This window comes from Aythya marila, assembly GCF_965140915.1.
Source record: "Aythya marila genome assembly, chromosome: 5".
NCBI classification, from domain to species: domain Eukaryota; kingdom Metazoa; phylum Chordata; class Aves; order Anseriformes; family Anatidae; genus Aythya; species Aythya marila.
Genome location: NC_139046.1, coordinates 3,741,327 through 3,759,522, shown reverse-complemented (window position 1 = coordinate 3,759,522; position 18,196 = coordinate 3,741,327). Strand labels below are relative to the sequence as shown.

Here is an 18,196-nt window from a genome sequence, read left to right as displayed (position 1 = left end):
CTCCTGGCGCTGAAAAGGGTCAGAGGGTCCTGTGAGTGTGCGTGTGCCTACTGCTCCCCATTCCCTGTGGGCTGCAGTACAGCCTGGCTTCCCAAAAATCGCCGTCTCCTGACAGATGAAGGTCCTGCCATGCTGCCTGTGGGTGTGCATGAAATTAGGGGTTCTGGTTCTCAAAATAAATAGTCTATCTTGGGGAACTGGCAACCTCTATCCAGGCCGTTGTGTAAGACACACAGCTTGAATTGTGCTCTGTGAGGCTTTGGGAACCTCATTCCAGCTATGTTTTAATGAACACATCAGTTCCAAAGCATAAGGAACCCTGGGCTTCGCTTCTGATTTCTCCAGTGAATACACAGTTGGATGCCAGGACATTGAAATGCTGGCCATAAGGCCGAGCAGTTACCTACCTCCATTTTCATTTTGTGGAAAACAATGAAGGAAAACACCGAAATACAAAGCAGCAAACGTTCCCTGCTCATGGTTAGCACGCTGCTGGCATGTGAAGCTGTATTTACAGCTGTGTAAACTTGGCCACCGCTCCCCCCTCAGGCTTCCTTCCCTATCAGCTCTTCCTTTTGGTGATACCGAGGCTCTGTGATCCTCTGGGGACAGGGCTGTGTGGATATGCAGCATCTTCTGCAGCCGTGGCTCGGTCTGACCAGGTTCTGCGTCTCTCTACTGGACCCATGAAGTGAAGGGGATGATTTTAATACATTTGCATAGATGTAGTAAATTGGCATGGTTGGATTTGTGACACCCCAGGAGGATTGTTTCCTCTGGGTTATTTTCTAATGTTTCATTCTTTCGGGGACAGCAAACATCCTCTCAGTTAACCTCCTTCACCTTTGGTGGGAAGTGAGGCATCTCGTGCCGAACGTGATGGAGCTCAGCCCAAATGCCTCTGACAGCTCTAGCAGCTCCTCAGCAGGAGACAGAGAGGAGAGGAGAGCAATTATCAGCCAGAAAGACACTGAATGCAGAACAGATGTGAGTGCTGGGAAAGCAGCGGGACTGTCTTTCATGGCAAATTTACTGCTGTGGTGGGGAAGTCCCATCAGGGCTTTCTGAAAGGCGCCCTGGTCGCCGTTCCTGCTGGTCCGTGCCATGGAAGGCTGCTGGTAGCATGAATGCAGCTTCTCTTCCCTTTCCTGTAGTGCTCGGCTCTACAATTAACATAATGCAGCCTTGAGATCCCCACGCCGTACAGCGTCTGCTGTTGTCACCTCTTTCCTACAGAAAACAGGAAGAAAATGGGGCAGAAAATATTCAGTTGAAAGGGAAAGGGGCGCCAGCGATCCTATACATGGACTAAAGCCTGGGAGGGCAGAGCTGGAGCAGAAAGTTAGGGGTCAGTGCCCTCATTGAGCTGAAAAGGGAACAGGTTTAGCATTTCTTCAGAAAAAGGTCTAATTTTAAATATCTGCCGCTGGAAAATGCTGCTGGATAATTGGAAGAAGAACGTGCCCGCCTGGCCATCTGCTCCGACAGCAGCAAATCCCGGATTGATTTGTGAATGTGATTAATTCAGCCAGGAGGGCCGGATCAAGGGATCAGCTAGAGACAATATTTATACCCTACCCCCAGCTGTGAAAGTGCAGTCGCTTGCTTTGGAAGTACAAAACAAATTGTGCAGCTGTGTTAGTGAAAGAACGAAAATAAAATAGATGCGCTCGCTCAGCAGCCCTTTTTCCTTAGCTGTCCCCTTTCCAAGGGCTGTAGGGACAGTCTGACACGAGCCTCCTTTTCCTGGCTGCGAGGTGAAGCCGAGCATTGTCCTTTTACAGAGCTCCTGTGCCTTCATTCCTGTGCCGGTGCCGCTGTTGGTCTCCTTGCTGCAGTTCAGTCACAAGATCGTGAAGTTCCTGGCTCCGTGACCTTGTCCACGTGGACTGGAGAGGCAGACGTGGAGCGTGAGTCAGCCGCCCCTCCCTGCTGCTGCTGCCTGAGGCTGCTGATGGGAGCAGCGCTGCCGATCCTCAGCAGGAGAACAACACAGGGCAGCCCAAAAGCTTCTGAACGAGCAGAGCGGGTGGGTTTCTAGCGCTGGTAGGGCCTCGAGCTGATTTGGTAATACCAATACAGCTGGGGAGATCAAAAGCAAGACTTTTAGAGGACTTTAGATGTAGACGAAGGCTTTTGGAAATCCTCCTTAGTGTGATTGAAGTGTGTAAATACACCCTGGGCCTGAAGGTGCTGTACCCAAGGCCACGTGGGATGCCTGTGAGAGGACAGAGACCAAAGTCTCCCGTGTCCCACGCTGACTCTTTGTTCTCCCTCCCAAATTTTCAAGCCTGCTGCACGTCTGCTGGGGCTGCAGGAGTTTCCTGGGGGAACTGTGAGGTTCTGATAACCAGGCTGCATCTTCTGGCTGCTTCATGAATCTTCCTGCTTTTGGGCAGAGGCAGCAATGACGTTACATCTGGAGGAGTGAATGCCTCACTGCCCCAGTGAGCAGCCGCCTGACAATACCTGGGTGCAGTCCTACCACCAGCAGTGACTGTGCTCTACTAAAGCAATTAGCAGTGGAGCAATTTACAAAGGGGGATTTTGTTTGTTCCCATTACGTGCCAGGTGTGATGCCGTCTTAAAATCCCAAGCCTATGGTTTCAGCTTCTCCTTACTCAGCCTGAAATAGCAGAATTTTATTTGGATCAGAATTTAAAGCTGTGGACTGAGAATGGGATTTTGAAAGTCATCACTGCTAGAGCCAGGCTAATGCAGAATGTTTGGAAATTTCCTCTCAATTAGTTAACGAGCAGCCAAATCCCAAAACACGTTAGGAAACAGTTCTTGGGAAAAATAAAAAAGCAATTATTGGTCCCTTTGCCCAGCCATGCGCTGATATCATGCCATGGGCTCTGAGTTGCACAGATAGCTGTTAACAGGAGCTCTCTAAAGCAGGAGAAAAACAAAGCACCTTGTTGAAAGGACATTTAGTATTTGGCCTTTTAAAGGAAAAGTGTTGCCATCTGACAGCAAATGTTGGAGGCATTGAGGCCACAAGTGGGTTCCACAATGAGACATGGTGAGATGCCTGGCAGCATCTCTGTGCTGAAATTGAGCTTTGAATGTAATTCTTGTTTCTCTTGAGACTTAGTTTCATATACAAAGGATTTTATAACATTAATTAATGTGGTCACATACATAATGGTAGAGTTTAATGAGCTATTCTAAAGAGTTCATTATCACAACAGGAAAGGAAGTTTGCCCAGGAAGGGAAGTTGGTGCACTCACAAGTCCAGGGACCTTTTCATCCTACCGATCAGAGACTGAGCAGTGAACCAGCATCCTACATCCTGATGTCTGATGGTACATAAATGAGGTAAGTGAGAGCAGAGATTGTGTACTTTTGCTTCTCACGTGTACATAAAAGGTGTGCAGAAACGTGACCTCTGCCAGACTGTGTTAGAGGTACTTGGAGAGTCTCTTCTAAATTGTAGAGAAATATTTTTCTCTCCTACGTACCTGGTAAGTGAAGTTTAAATCTATTGAAGCCAGCACCATTTCTGTTACTGAGTTCAATAGTGGTAGATTCTTCTTCTGTAACTGCAAAGTGACTATTTTTCCAGAAATGTTATTTGTGGTGTTGAAGAACACGGCTAACTCATGAATTACTACCGTGATAATTCAGAGAAATTGCTCTGTAACTTTCCATCACGGCTCTCTGTAGTAATGACCTGCCAGAGTCTTCTTTCTTCAGCTAAATCTTCCTTACGAACAGACTGTAGCACAGAATTGTGACTGATTATGGGGCTGTTTTCTGGCAGCAGCAAGTGCTTTGGAGGGATTTAAGATGAAGTGAACAGACACTGACATTTTCCCTTGGGATTCCAATCAGGATTAAACTCGATGAGTCCAGACTAAGAGGAAAGTGCATTAAAAGCTGTAGGCCACCTCCAGATCTCCACTGTCTTTCTTGTATTGATTTTTTGGCTGTTTTATGATTTGTGCAAGGAGGAGGACTCGAGAAAGTTCAATCAGAGAGAATTCTGAGCAGATAGTTGGGTGATTTGAGATCCCAAATAAATGCATGAAATGAGAAGCCATTAGGTCATTTTCTACAGAATTTCCATTTCATTTCATTTTTTATTACCCTAAAAGGACACTCTCTAATTCAAGAGCTCCTCCAATGAACAAAAATCTTTGTGGTACAGAATTACTGCCTTCCATTTTTCCTGACACGGTAATTGCAGATGAATGGCACGCACGCATTAGAGGTAACAAAACGGTGCATTCCTCGAGGCAGAACCGGCGTTAATTGCAAATACAAATACGTGACTGACACACCCTGATATTTCTGCTACTACACGTCCCTGGTAAAACATTCTGTTGTGCACGAACCCAGAACATCATCAGCAACACAGCAGCGCTGCTGCTTTTTCAGGTGCAGAGCAGTTTGTTTACCTCTTCTGCCCTTGTGCTTCAGCTACCCTGGATCGTATATCCCAAATCGTGAGCATCTGCTGTGTCTGGAGTGCCGTGAAGGAAACCTCTCTGCTGCAGCTCTGTTCAAACAGCCCGAGGCTGCTGGCAGCTCGCTGGTGGTGGTCCTGGGTGCTCCCTGACACGCAGCAGCTTGGCAGCATCCTGCAGGGGTTCCTCTGCTTAGTTGTGTGCCCTGTGTGATGGGTGAGCCTGCTGGCTTCTAGCGGGACTCGTGGTGGGCCACATCTCCCTCATGGGCCGTATGAAGAGACCTGGTGCCAAAACATCTCTGGTTCTGCAGGACCTGGCCTAGCCAGGGGGCTCCAGGCACCTGAAACAGGAACCTGTGAAGGCCACGATCTCCAGGCATGTTTTCAAGTAAATGGATGGATTTCTGTGGTCACCGGGGCAGCTCGAGGGCTGCGGGGCGCCCTGTGCTCCCAGTTCTTCCCCTTTCCTGTGCGTCTGCTGCGATTCACTTTTAAAACTGTTTTCTGGGGGTTACATCAAAGTTTTGTGGGTCCTAATGGCACTATTCCCTGCGTGGGAATGGCTCGAGGATGAGGCTGCTTTGTGGGGATCAGCCTCACGTCTGCAGCAGCTGAGCTGAGGGCAGCTCCGGTGCTGTGGGGTCCCCTCTTACTGCGCTGGAGGAAACGAAGCTCCTGCTGATGGCTCGTTGTGAGACGCAGTTAATGGTGTGTAAAGCTTTTTGGCAAATGTCACCAGGAAATATTATTTACCATTTGGCTGCTGTTAATTTTATGGGATTCGTTATTTGCACAATGTGTCTGGAAGCAATGGTTGCAGGTTTGCTTTATTGCAAGGTATTCCTGCTCAAAACTGGAAGGAAGCTGTGGAAGAGAATTAGTTGAGCTTCTCCTTAAACTATTTGTTTTCTTGGCTTCTTGCTGCTTCCTTTCAGAATGCATTGATTGGATAGCAAGAGCTGGTGTTCCTCCTTTCCTGGGCATGACTGGATCCTGTTCCCAAGCATTTCATCCTACGGCACGCCTGGCATCCCCCTTGTCTGCAGCCGTACCTCTGCTTGCCGGGTCCCACTGGGGATGTGGGGATGGCACCGCGTTAGTTGGCCCCTGGTGCTGCCCCATCCCTTTCCACCTGAAAAGGAAGGGCTCTTTGCCTCGACCTTTGGGCCAAATTCCATTTTCAAACTGGATGTTACTGCCATCGCCTTGTTCTTTGGTTTCGGTGTAGATATCGGAAAGGAAAAAGAATAAAATATAAATAATAAATAAATGAATATTAAATGAATAATAAATGAAAAATAAATACAATAAAATAATAAATAATAAATAAATGAAAAAAGAAAGAAAATAAAATAAAAGGAAAAGAAATAAGAAAATAAAAACAAAAAGAAAGAAAATAGAAAAGAAAAAAGAAAAAAAGAAGCAAAGCAAGAAAGAAAATAGAAAATGAAAAGCAAAGGAGAGGTAAATAAAGGAAAAAAGGAAAGGAAAAAAAATAGATAAAAAGAAGAAAAAATAAAGGAAAATAAAAAGAAGGAAAATAAGAAAAATAGAAAAGTTAAAAAAAGAAAAAACGAAAAAGAAAAAATGAAAAGAAAAAATAAAGGAGAAGAAAAGAAAAAACAGAAGAGGAAAGAAGAGAAAAAAGAAAAGGAAAGAAAATAAAAGAGAATAAAAGAAAATAGAAGAAAAAAGAGAAGAAGAAAAAAAAAAGTAAAGGAAAAGAAAATGAAAAAAAAATAAAAGTAAAAAATAAAAAGAAGAAAAAGGAAAGAAAAAAAAGAAGCATAAAATAAAAAAAAATAAAAGAAAGAAAATAGAAAAGTAAGAAATAAATAAAAGAAAGAAAAAACGAAAAAGAAAAGAAGAAAAGAAGAAAGAAAAGAAGAAGAAAAAGAAAAAGAAGAAGAAAAAGAGGGAGAAAGGCAGGGGACAGGACCGGACCCGATCAGCCCCAGCCCCGCCCGTGCCGCGGGCGTCCCGCGGGGGGTGCGGAGCGTCCGGGAGGCGTCACCCCCACCCCCCGGCCCCACCTCCCCTCCCTCCCCTCCCTTCCCCTCCCCTCCCGCCCCTGGGCGCTGCCGGCGGCCCCCAGCAGGGGTCGCTGCTCGCTCCGCGGGCCGTCTCCCGGCGGCGAGCGCTGGCGCCCGGCCCCTGTGGCGTCGCGGCGCGGCGCGGCCCGTCCCGGCCCCGCCATGGCCTTCACGTTCGCGGCGTTCTGCTACATGCTGGCGCTGCTGCTCACCGCCGCCCTCATCTTCTTCGCCATCTGGCACGTGAGTGCGGCCCGGCAGCCGGCCCCCTGCCCCGCCGGCCCCGCGGGCCCCCTGCTGACCGCCGTGTCCCCTTCTCTCCCTGCAGATCATCGCGTTTGACGAGCTGAAGACGGACTACAAGAACCCCATCGACCAGTGCAACACGCTCAACCCCGTAAGTAGCGCGGGGATCGCGCGGCCCCCTCGGCTCGTACCGAGTTTTCTGCCTGCTGGTGGTTTTTTTCCCCTCCCCCGCCCTCCTACTAACGCTCTTTCAATCTGCTTTCCACCCTTTTCGGCACAAAAGACAGTTGAAAAGGTCAAAAAGATTAAAAGAGTCAAAATTGCGTTAAAGGTGTGTACCGCTGCTCGGGTTGATGTTTTTTGGGGTCGCTTCCATGTTGTTAGGGTGGTTGTCGATACCCCTCAGGCGTCTGGTTTGGCGTGCCTGCACATCCGCTTCTGACTTGCCCGCCGGGTTCCAGCAGCTCCATGAATTCCCCTCCATACCTTGTGCGAAAACGATTTGGCTTGCGGGGAAAACTGTTACATGCCCGGTACGCGCATCCTGCGGGTCAGCTTCGGACAGAGACAAAGGGCGCTTCCCCAGCACCAGTTATTAAAGCCTGGGAAGACAGAAAGCCAGTTAAAAATAACTGGCCGGATAAATTCTGCTCTTGCTCGAGGATTTCGGCCGGCACAAGGTGCCAGGCCTTGCCTTCACATCTTTGTTTCATGTTCCAGCCTCAGGGATGTCTCGGTGTCCTCTCTTGGATGCAACTCTGACGCTCCTCGGTTTGTGAAAAGCATCCGAGGCAAACTATCTGCTTGCATCTGTATCAGGCTGATAATAAAAGGGGAGCTTGTTAAAGAGCACACAGTTTGATAACATAGATTTTTATTTTTTTTGCCCATTTTTCCTGATTTGGGTTTTGGCTTGGCGTTCCCAGACTGAAGCAGTGTGCCCGGGCAGCACGGCCTGGACTTCCTCCTCGTGCTTTAGAAAATGGAAAATGAATTTAAAGTAGCTGGGGGGGATTTGTTAGGCACAAATCAACAGCAAGAGGGGGCGAGGAGGAGATGGGCAGCCGATGGCATCGCAGAGAGGGCCGATGCCCGCCGAGCTGAGCATCTAACAGTTTCCCTTGCTTGGTCTGTTCTACGGTCATTTCTGCTACGGCGTGGGGGAAGGCAAATCCTCATGGCATTTATGCATCATGATCTTGTCACAGACTTCCGAGTACTCTAACGCGCATGCTTACAGCAAATATTAACCTTCCGCTAACCCACCTGCATGCGGAGTTCATTGATACGACAGCTGGGTGAGCTGAAAGCCATGGATAAATGGTGCTGGCTGCTCCCCTGGCAGTAGGTCAGCTGCTGAGAGTGGAGCTAAGATCCAGGCTCCTGCAGGCACCTGGTAAAGGGTCGCTGGATGAACACACCGAGGTGCTTTTCTGGGAAAAGAATCAAAAATCCCAGTAGGAATTGGTACCTCAGAGAAAGATTAGCCCGAAATAGCAGCTGCTTAGCGTGCTGTCGATGTTGTCTCTTCCCTGCTCCTGCTACAGTAGTGGCTCTTCTCAGCCCTCCTCCCTCACCTGGTGATACAAATCACCAATTCAATCCAATTCAGTCAGCGTTCCTTTAGGACAGGCAGGGAGGCTGAAATGTGGCAGGCTTGCAAGACAGGAATTCTGCTGTGGGAGTCGGCTACAACAAACAAGATAAAGACAAAGATGTTTTGAGATGTGTAGTGAAATAAACTGCAGGTGTGAGACCTGGTAAATCTGTCCCAGCAGGCTGCCAAATGCGTTGTTTTGGGTAGAGCTCTTATTCTGCTATAAAAAATTGCCAAGTTGTGAATGGTAAGTATACCAAGAAGGATTTGGACAGAATATTTACCTGAAACCTTTCCTTTATGACAGCTTATTTGTGTTGATGTTGATGCAAGTTTGCTTTGATACTTCTTGCTTCCAGAAGCAGAATGTAGTAGCAGAGTGGGTGGTGAGAATGTCTGTTTGGGGGTGGGTTTTAGGTTTCTAGGAATCTATTTTGGGGCTTTAAAAGAAGTGTCTGGCTAGAGAGAATGAAAAAAATGCAAAACACGGATACGCCGATGCAGCCATCCTACGGAGTAGTCGTACTACCCAGAGTTTAAAGCTCTGAGGTAGAAATGCAGTTTTCCACGAGGAGATGGTGTAGCAATCCTGAGGTGAGAGGTCAAAAGCTTCATCTGCTTCCTTCGGAATTGTGTAACGAAAGAGTAAATGACACCACTTTGGGGTGACTTGTTTTAGAAAGTTTCAGTCTTGTCGTGGGTGTGAGGTTTTGCTGGCTCTCTGCATGCATTTAATCTACGGCTCTCTCCGTGCGAGCCCTGTTAATAACACTGATCCCAGCCGGCATTTCATGCTTTCTCTGACCTGCCAGGAATCGATAACCAGCGCTGCGGCCTTCTGCTGGACAGCATGATGCTACCAAGCATGCACAGTAGGTCCGTGTGGAGGAGAGCGAAGCTGGCTCCTGCGCCCTTTAGCTGGGGCTGTTCCCCCTGTGCTGCAGGCAGCGCAGTGCTCGTGCCCGTGCCCACCGATGTGCTCAGCAGCCGTGCTGCCGGCCCGGTGCGGTGCAGCCCTGCCCAGGGCACCACGTCTTGGCAGTAGTTCCGATCCGCACAGTCACCTATGTGCAAGTATCAAATCAAAACTGCAAAGTAGGAAAGCCCAAAAGATCTTTTTGCCAATCGACCGTTGTGTGGAGCATGTTTCCTGGTGATATTTCTCTGTTGCATGAGAAGAAATATCTCAACGATCTCTCGTGTTATGAAGGTCACTTATAAAGCGAGGAATCTGGTAACAGTGCCCTTAAGTGAACAGAAGCAATAAAGATTTCTTTATCTGAGCATTTCATTCTGTAAAATTTCCTTCTCGGTTTATGATTACCAGGTGAAAACAGCAAGGCAATGCTGCTAGTTGCTCTTTTCACTGTCTGCAGTCTTGAGCTTGTTAGCGTTTGTTTTAAGTGATAATTTTTAAGCAATAGCTTACCTCCAAAATAGATTAAACAGCACACGTTTTGCTTTGAGTAATCGAAATGTCTAACTCATCTTTTTCTTTTCCAGCTTGTACTTCCAGAGTACCTCATCCATGCATTCTTCTGTGTTATGTTTCTCTGTGCAGCAGAGTGGCTCACACTGGGTCTCAATATGCCTTTGTTGGCTTATCATATTTGGAGGTAATATTGATGAGTCTGGTATCTGTCCTCATGGCAGTTGTACCTCATTCTCCTATCGCAGTGCTTCCTGTTGAGTGTTCTGTGTCTTTGCCAAATGAGGATGCTTTTTGATACGCTAGCGAGAAAGTTTACGTCGTGGCTATAACATAAGAACCATCGCTTTGCTTTATCACTTTTTTTTTTAATTATTATTATTCTCTTGTGCTGTGCAAGAGCCGTGCACATTAATGGTGGCCGACACGTCAGGGTGTGGACGAGCAGTAGGAGTGGCAACCCTGCCTTCTTCCTACCAGTGAGACGCGAGCACCGCCTTTCCCTCTGCTGTGCAGCTGCGCGGGGAGCTGCCGGAGGGAGCGGATCCGCTCGAAACACAGCCCAGTGGAAGAGTTTTCCCTGCCTGGCTTCCCTCTGCTGGTCCTGGCACCAGGAGCTGGAGGGGTCGGAGCGCTGGCTGTGCAGGGAGCCTACTTTTCGTGACATCTGTAGGGTCATTTTACACTGACCTGTGCGAGTAGTCCCTCAGCGTGGCCCCAGCATGCCTTTTATAACGAGTAGAGGCTGTGGGCTGCACAGGGTTACACCGCAGTCTCTTATCCACCTCTAAACCCTTTGCGAAGGAATCCCATCCCAGATTTGTGAAGCGGTGCCATTTCCTTGCGGTGTACCAGACTTCAGCTGGGTTTGTGGCCGAGGTGAGCTCTCGCAGCGCCATCTGTAAAAGCTCTCTGAGGGCCCTGCTTGTTTCGGGGCTCCCAAAGCTGCTCTTGCTGCTGGCAGCCTCCTGCGTGGAGCTGAAGGACCTGGCTGGGCTGCGAGGGGGGGATTCTTGCTCCAGTTCTGCAGTCAGGCAATGAGTGGGGGGCAGGAGCCTGCGTTTCCCATCACCGGGAGCAAACTAATTAGCAAACTGATTGTGTGTCGCTTCCAGGTACATGAGCAGGCCGGTGATGAGCGGCCCCGGTCTGTACGACCCTACGACCATCATGAATGCAGACATCTTAGCCTATTGCCAGAAAGAGGGATGGTGCAAATTAGCATTCTACCTTCTATCTTTTTTTTACTACTTATATGGGTAAGTTTTTTTCCTCTATCCTCCATCTCATTGTTAGTCTGTAGTTTTTTGGTTGGGCTGAGTGCACAAGAGACATTTTGTACGTGGGAATATATCTAATAACAACTTCCCTGAAAAAAAAAATAGAAGAATACTGTGATATTTGTCAAAGTTAAAGGTAGAAGAATCATTTCAAGAGTAAAAAGGGGTGGGAGGCACAAAAGGTAGTGCCACCTCCTTGTACTTTTTCCCACTTCTTTCAAACCAAAAGCCAGAACCAGCTTCTAGCACAGCCTGTAGTAACGGAGTTTTTACAGGAGTCCCCGTTACAGCGTCCCTTGGTCCGGGCACATCTGGCTGTTCCCTGTTTGTGTCTCCCTTTCCAATGCCCCTCACGTGGTTGTGACTTTGTGTGTAATTAAAATGTTCGGTCACAACCCACATAGCTCACGCAGATTTGTTCCTCGGGAGAATACTTAAGACTGTGTAATTAAATGTTTTTTCAAAATCATGCATCTGAATGTTTTTATCTTATTTTCTTTCCAGCATGATTTATGTTCTGGTGAGCTCTTAAGAAGACATTCAGCAAGCTTTGTTCCATTTAAGTGCATGCAAAAGCCATGAAACATGGATTATTTACAATGAGGCCGTCTCACCAAGATTAAATACGGAATCCGATGATTGCATTTGCATTAGAAAACAATGGCTCCCCTATTTTTAAACTATTTCCACATTTTATACTTGTGGAAAGACTGTTTTCTTATATTTTACTGGGACACTGAAATTAAAGAATTACATGTACATTAGTATAAAGATTACTGGGTTTTGAAAAGTTCTGACTTTGCACTCCATAAGGAACAGCCTTCGAGCGGGCGTTTGTCACTGAGCAGCCGTAGTCGCGGGGTTCTTTGGGCTGGGCTTCGTGGACTCGCGATGTTACCTGTAGGGGATGGCGGTCTCAGGAGGTGAATTCCTGGGCACAATTGCAGAAACGGTAGTTCTGTTTTTCTTTCTTTTCTCTTTTTTTTCCCCTATCTGGTTAATCTTTCCCTGTATATGCATGGTTCAGAGACTTCTGTATTTTCACCGAACACTAGCCTTGCTCTAATCACAGGCGTTTGTCGTTGTGATAGGAAATGTTGAATTGTCCACAAAGGAATGAATTTAGATTTTTTTTTCTCAAAGTCTGTGCACAGACACTAAGAACAAATTTATTAACAAATGGACAAACCTACATTTATTATGTTCAGTGGTGAAAATACACTTGGGTTTAAGAGATACTACAGTTCTTTTCAAAGGAGAAAGTGAGATTGTGAAACTGCCCTGCTGTTCCTTAGTGCAATAAATAAAAAAAAAAGTCTCAAATTCAGAAATACTTATTTTTACTTGTTCTGGTGCCTTGTTTCGTTTTTAAATTGAACAGATTCATCTGTTTTATGATGAATAATTGCATTACCTTTCAGAAATAGAACACAGAATCGAGTTATGTCTGGAAAAAGGAAGCTCTGATTTCCTGTTTTCTTTTTTTTTTTTTTTTCTGGGTCTGCAGATAAACAGTGGGGAAGATGTTTCAGGTAAACTGGTAGTACCGCATTGTAAATTGTCATTGTGAAGAACTAATTTAGGAGTTATAATTAGGAATCTTTTCCATTTATTTGTTGGGGAGAAAAATGAAATAGTTTCCCAGTTGTAGTAAAAAACATTTTTGTATAAATGGTTTACTTGTTCCCTTTGTCTCTCAGGTGTTAGATGTAATAGAAAATTGTAAGAATGGCTTAGAAATCTATATAGTCCAATACTGATGTGCTGGGTAGTGGGAGAATGTGCTCAGAAATCTGCGTGTTACAGATGTCCTGAGCTGGAGGTTTGGCATCTTGAACAGCCCTTGAATTATTTTCTGTTAATTTAGTTGCTTTAGGGGCAATTTTATAGCCCAGGATGAAGATGCCCCAAAAGGCGGAGAGTTCTGTAATGGAATGCCTTTAAGTTTAAAAAATGAAACCAAACCACCAGACAAACAAATTAAAAAACGAACAAAAAAACCCCTTACTAAAAACGTCATAAAAATTTCATTTGATGCCTGCAAGTTCTTGTTTTTAAGACATAATGAAAATTTTGCCTTTTATATCTTATGCTGGGTGTGATCAAGTAGACATTTGTTGTGTCACCTTTCAGAGCAGGGAAGCCTTAACTTCATCTCTTGGCTGGAGGGCCTTCTGCAGCTTTGTGGCTGTCCTTTTTTTCCTTTTTCATTTCCAAACTGGAGGAGACCAGAACTGTTGGCGTCACACAAGCTTTGGGTATCGTGGGGATTTCAAGGAGCAGTTTCCTGCTCTCTGCTTCTGGTTTCCTTTTTGTAATGGACTGCTGGGGGATTAGATCTCAGCTGTGAGACCTTCCAAGTCTCTGTCCTGTGATAATAGATACCTGACAGCTTGTTACTGTGTATAGATCATTTTTCTTACGTTTCTTCTTTGCCTTTATTGAAACTTCATTTCCCATGCTTTAGCACTGCAAGGTTTTCTTTTTATCATCCCTGAACTTTTGCAACAGTTGCAGGTTTTATCTCATTCCTGTGTTTTCCCCATTGTCTTCCTTATGTAACACTAATTTTGAACAGTTAGCTAAGAAGCTTTTGAATGACTTTTTGGAAATTCATTGATATTGTTCCTGTTGGATCATCTTTGTTTCCTGCTGCTTCGCTCCTTCAGAAACTGCTGTAAAGATGACTCAAGCCTGCATAAGCAAAGCTAAATAACCCTTCCTTGTGTATGTTTATTTGTTATTGAGCTGAGTTAGTGGCTGCCTCATAGCCCCCAGCTCCCTGTGGCCTTCTAAAAAGGACCATAACTCCCTTGGTACTTGGGTGAGTTCAGCTAGAATAAACAACACAGAATCTACTGAGTTCAAACTGGTAGCTTGAGAAACAGCTAGCCATGGAACAGCTTTATAGATGTTAAACAAAATGTCTGCAAACACTTGCACTGTCCTGGGGCTGAGTCCCAGAGTACGACCCAGTGCAGCCAGCTGCATAGAAAATGATTTTCATAGAAAATTTCTCCAGTAAAAACAAAACATAAGGCTTTAGACACTCTTGAAGTAGATGTGTAAGTATAATCCTGAATATAGGAATCCAAATATGAAAACAGGAGTTAACTTGCTAGTGCAGATCCACTGGACAACCTGAACTTACAGCTAACTCCGGGAGCAAAAGGCTTACTTTGTCTGGGTGCTGTGCGTAAGTACGTGAGAACTGGAGAATTTCAATAATTTCACTAAAAGGCCTTTTAAAGTTTGGAAATCAAAAGTGTTATGAGAATATGGCACAGAGAGCTGAGCTGTGATCCCTGCCAAATAAAGCATCCTTCAGAGAAGGCTGTTTAGAAAGTGTTTTTAGCACTTTTATTTTTTAAAAGATCCCTGCGTGCTGGCAGAAATCCGGCTTCTGGTCTGTGTGAAAGTTCTCTGTACCCAGGGATGCAAGCCACAGATCTGGATTTTACCCAAGTGGTTCTTGTGAAAGGAACTGCTGCATGCAGAAAAGCACATACTACCCAAAGTACTCGGTATTTCACCATCAAAATGTGGATCTGGTATTTGTTTTTTCGAGTTCCACAAGGCAAAAGATCAGGGAGAAAATAAGTAACATCTCTCTCCCCATCAGCAACTTTTCTGATGAGTCACCTTAAAAAATAATTTGTTTTTCTGATTTGTTTGATCATTGGGGGGCAGTATGAGGGAAAGAACAATGCACATTACATAACTTGTAACTTTAAGAATTCCTGAAACTTTGTCAAAATGCACCACAAGCATCAGTGTCCCTGGGGGCTGCAGCTGGGGGCTACAGGAGACCCTCAGAGCGGGACAGCAGCACCACGGGGTGTGCCAACACTGGGTCACAAGGAAGGAAGCGGGGCCTGGCAGGGCTCACAGAAATCCTGACAAGGAAACAGGAGGCAGGTACAGAAGGGTCAGGAGGCTGCTTCTCAGAGAGAAGGCCCAGCGGGGGTGCTGCAGGTTTTCTTCCCACAGCCACCACTTCCCTCAGAGTGCCAGAGGGCACCTGAGCACTGCAGCAGATGATCAGCGCTCCCTCACAACAGGATACGGTTAAATGTTCTCCTCTCTACTCAACTTCTCTGGTCTTGGAGTGGATCTAGTTACAGATGACTGAGGCAGCCTGCTGCAGGCATGTTTCTAGAAGCCTTGCTCTAGCCTAAAGAGGATTATATATTTACTTTTTGACGTTTTTTTTTGTTTAAAGAGTTGTGTTACTGCTGTTTTGCCTCCCTTCCACTTGGTAACCACACCGGAGCAGCCCTGGGATGTCACAACAGCCCGCGTGCCCGCTGGGTGGCAGTGGCTGTTGCCCAGTGCAACCCAGTCCAAGTGTGAGCCATTTCTGCAGCGACAAGAAGCTCGTTGGGCGCTCCAGCCCTCAGCACGACACCAAAAAAAAAAAAAAATACACCTCCGTGCATTTTGTAGAAGACAAACATCTGCTGGTTAGAAAGATGTAAGAGAACCGAGGCAGGAAGATCAAGCAGATGTCCAACCTGTGAGGAGAATGGGGACACCAGAAAGAGGAGCAACGGCTCAGCAAGCTGTAAGCAGGGCTAAGGACGAGAAATCACCAAGTTATTAGTGATGGTGAAGAGCAGACAGCTGCTGAATTCATTCACCCCTCTAGGAAAACTCCCCGTCACGCCAGGGTTCACAGATCTACGTAGCAGACCCTTCACCAAATCCTGTTTGAAGGCACTGGTCACGTCTGCTGCCACTGCTCCTCCAGACAGGGCTGCCTTGTGGGAACGGGGGTGCAAAGTGGGTTTGTTAATTAGGAATTAAGAGGGGAAGGCAGCTACTTACGGAGACACAAGTGTCCAAGGCCACTGTAACAGCTGGAAGAGAAGAGGATTTAGGCTGTGGTACACTGCGACACCCAGAGCCCCCTCAGCATGCTCTGTGAAGTACAGGTCTTGCCTTAATATAATCAAGAGGATCAGTGGTACAAGGAAGACAGAATTGCTACTATTTACAAGGCTAACTCCCATCTATTCCTCAGACCTTCCTTTATTACTGTCTTTTTTCCTTAAGATAATATGCAATTTTTAAAGTTCCCCTTTGTTCTTGGTAATAGTCCCAAGGGCACAGGAAAGCAGAAAAAGGCATCAAGAGGAACAAATCTCAGTTTGCTTTAAATCCTCCTCCAGATTAAGGCTTCAAAAACTGTCATGAGCTAATGATAGCAGCAGGCTTACGCACTAGCAGGAAGCCCAGGACCCTACTCAGTGGATGTCTGCCTGGGGAGCTGGCAGCAGGATCTTTCAAGAAACATGGATCCAGGAAAGCTCTATCCCAAGCTCAGCTACAGATGCTGTAGGATACAGCTTTAAACCAATTTTGTGCAATTTAGAGGAGAATTTTGCACTGTTAGAACCCACCCAGCCTCTGGTAAACAGCCCGGGGCTACATTATCCTCTGCCATCTGCTTCAGTTCTCAGCTCTCACCGTACAGCTGATACCCAGCTCCTGAGCTCCTCCAGAATTCTGCAGCACTCAGCAGTGTCAGGAGTGTCCCCGTACACGCAGATCCCATGCTGCTGGTAGGTGTCTATAAGGTTTGGTACTCGGTATTTTAGGAGTTCTCCTCTGGTACAAAGCATGAATCTATCCTGTGTCCCATGGTTCTTTAGTTCATCTGCCAACAGATCCAGACACCTGCAAACAAAAGCCTATCAAGCCTAGGGATGAACAGATAAGCTTCTTGGTACTGATCCCCTTGTTTAATCTTCAAAGTCCAGACAACAGAAGTTACCACTTCTGCTTTAAGCAGCGTTTACTTCCATCAAGTCTTGCCTATGTCTGCCTTCAGGTATCCCATCCATGAGAGGAATTTCCACAGCTCAGAGGCAGCCCTGAGACAAGCCTCACTGGAGATCACCACTCTATAAATAGCCCTGTTAGCTACTGCTAGCTTAAACACGATTCCATCCCATCTCCAGCTACAATTGTCCCAACAGGATTTTCTTGCTATTGATCTCCACTGGCCTTTACAGCTGAATATTAACACAAATTTTTACACGATCTCACTTTTCTCTGGGAAGAGAACATCATGGACACGTACAGGGACACTGTAACATCCACTTTAAGAGGACAAATGAATCACAGAATTTCTAGGTTGGAAGAGACCTCAAGATCATCGAGTCCAACCTCTACCTAACGCTAGCAGTCCCCACTAAACCATATCCCTAAGCTCTACATCTAAACGTCTTTTGAAGACTTCCAGGGACGGTGACTCCACCACTTCCCTGGGCAGCCTGTTCCAATGCCTCACAACCCTTTCAGTGAAGAAGTTCTTCCTAACATCTAACCTAGAACTCCCCTGGCGCAACTTAAGCCCATTCCCCCTCGTCCTGTCACCAGGCACGTGGGAGAACAGACCAACCCCCACCTCGCTACAGCCTCCTTTAATGTACTTATAAAGAGCGATAAGGTCGCCCCCTGAGCCTCCTTTTCTCCAGGCTGAACAAGCCCAGCTCCCTCAGCCGCTCCTCATAGGACTTGTTCTCCAGGCCCCTCACCAGCTTCGTTGCCCACTTCTCAGTCAAGCTGTGTTTCAAACACACAGCGCCTGGATCCTTGTGCCCAAGTTAGATAAACAGCAACTCCAGCAGCCTCCAGGCTAAGTCAAGCCTCTGGCCTGTATGGAGGAACTCATGCTTTCAGTTTACCTGCTGGTTGTTCTTACCCCTTCCATGGAAATGAGAGGCACTTCTGCACCGGTCAGAAGACTCACTGATATCTTGTTGAAGATTCCTTCTAACATCCTTAAACTTGCAACCTAAAAGACATTATGAGTGATGATTATGACCCCAGGTAAATGACATTTACAAAATGGCTGCTACAACTGAAGAACAGAAAATACACACCAAAGAAAACACCAAAGCCACACCGCAAACAACAGTCCTTAGTTTTGCAAGTGGATCACTAGTAAAGAAGACAGTTTAAACACCTTCATCTGCTTAATGCTGCAATATAATCGGATTTTAAAATCTGCCCAAGGTTTTAAACTGTTATGCATCCTCCAGATGAAAAGCTTGGGATATCAATATCAGGCTACATGTGAAAAAAAAAAATGAGGAAAACACCCCCCAACCCACAAATAAAAGGACTAGATAGGGATTGCTGCAGAGTTTTATGTTGTCTATTAGGGAAAATAAATTCTGAACCATTCT

The 18,196-nt window shown here is 46.2% G+C and overlaps 1 protein-coding gene and 1 long non-coding RNA gene across 2 annotated transcripts; both read left to right on the top strand.

Annotated features, from left to right (window-relative positions):
* The first annotated feature begins 1,848 nt into the window (after positions 1 to 1,848).
* Positions 1,849 to 5,705, top strand: LOC309878398. The gene is made up of 3 exons (XR_014317536.1): positions 1,849 to 2,029; positions 3,195 to 3,322; positions 5,351 to 5,705. It is a non-coding gene; the product is annotated as an uncharacterized lncRNA (long non-coding RNA).
* An 804-nt stretch (positions 5,706 to 6,509) lies between these two features.
* Positions 6,510 to 11,764, top strand: CNIH1 (cornichon family member 1). Its single transcript, XM_082761398.1, has 5 exons — positions 6,510 to 6,691; positions 6,777 to 6,845; positions 9,795 to 9,907; positions 10,836 to 10,979; positions 11,505 to 11,764. Exons 1-5 carry the CDS (start codon positions 6,611 to 6,613, stop codon positions 11,530 to 11,532), a joined length of 435 nt encoding a protein of 144 aa, XP_082617524.1. The 5' UTR covers positions 6,510 to 6,610; the 3' UTR covers positions 11,533 to 11,764.
* Positions 11,765 to 18,196: the final 6,432 nt, after the last annotated feature.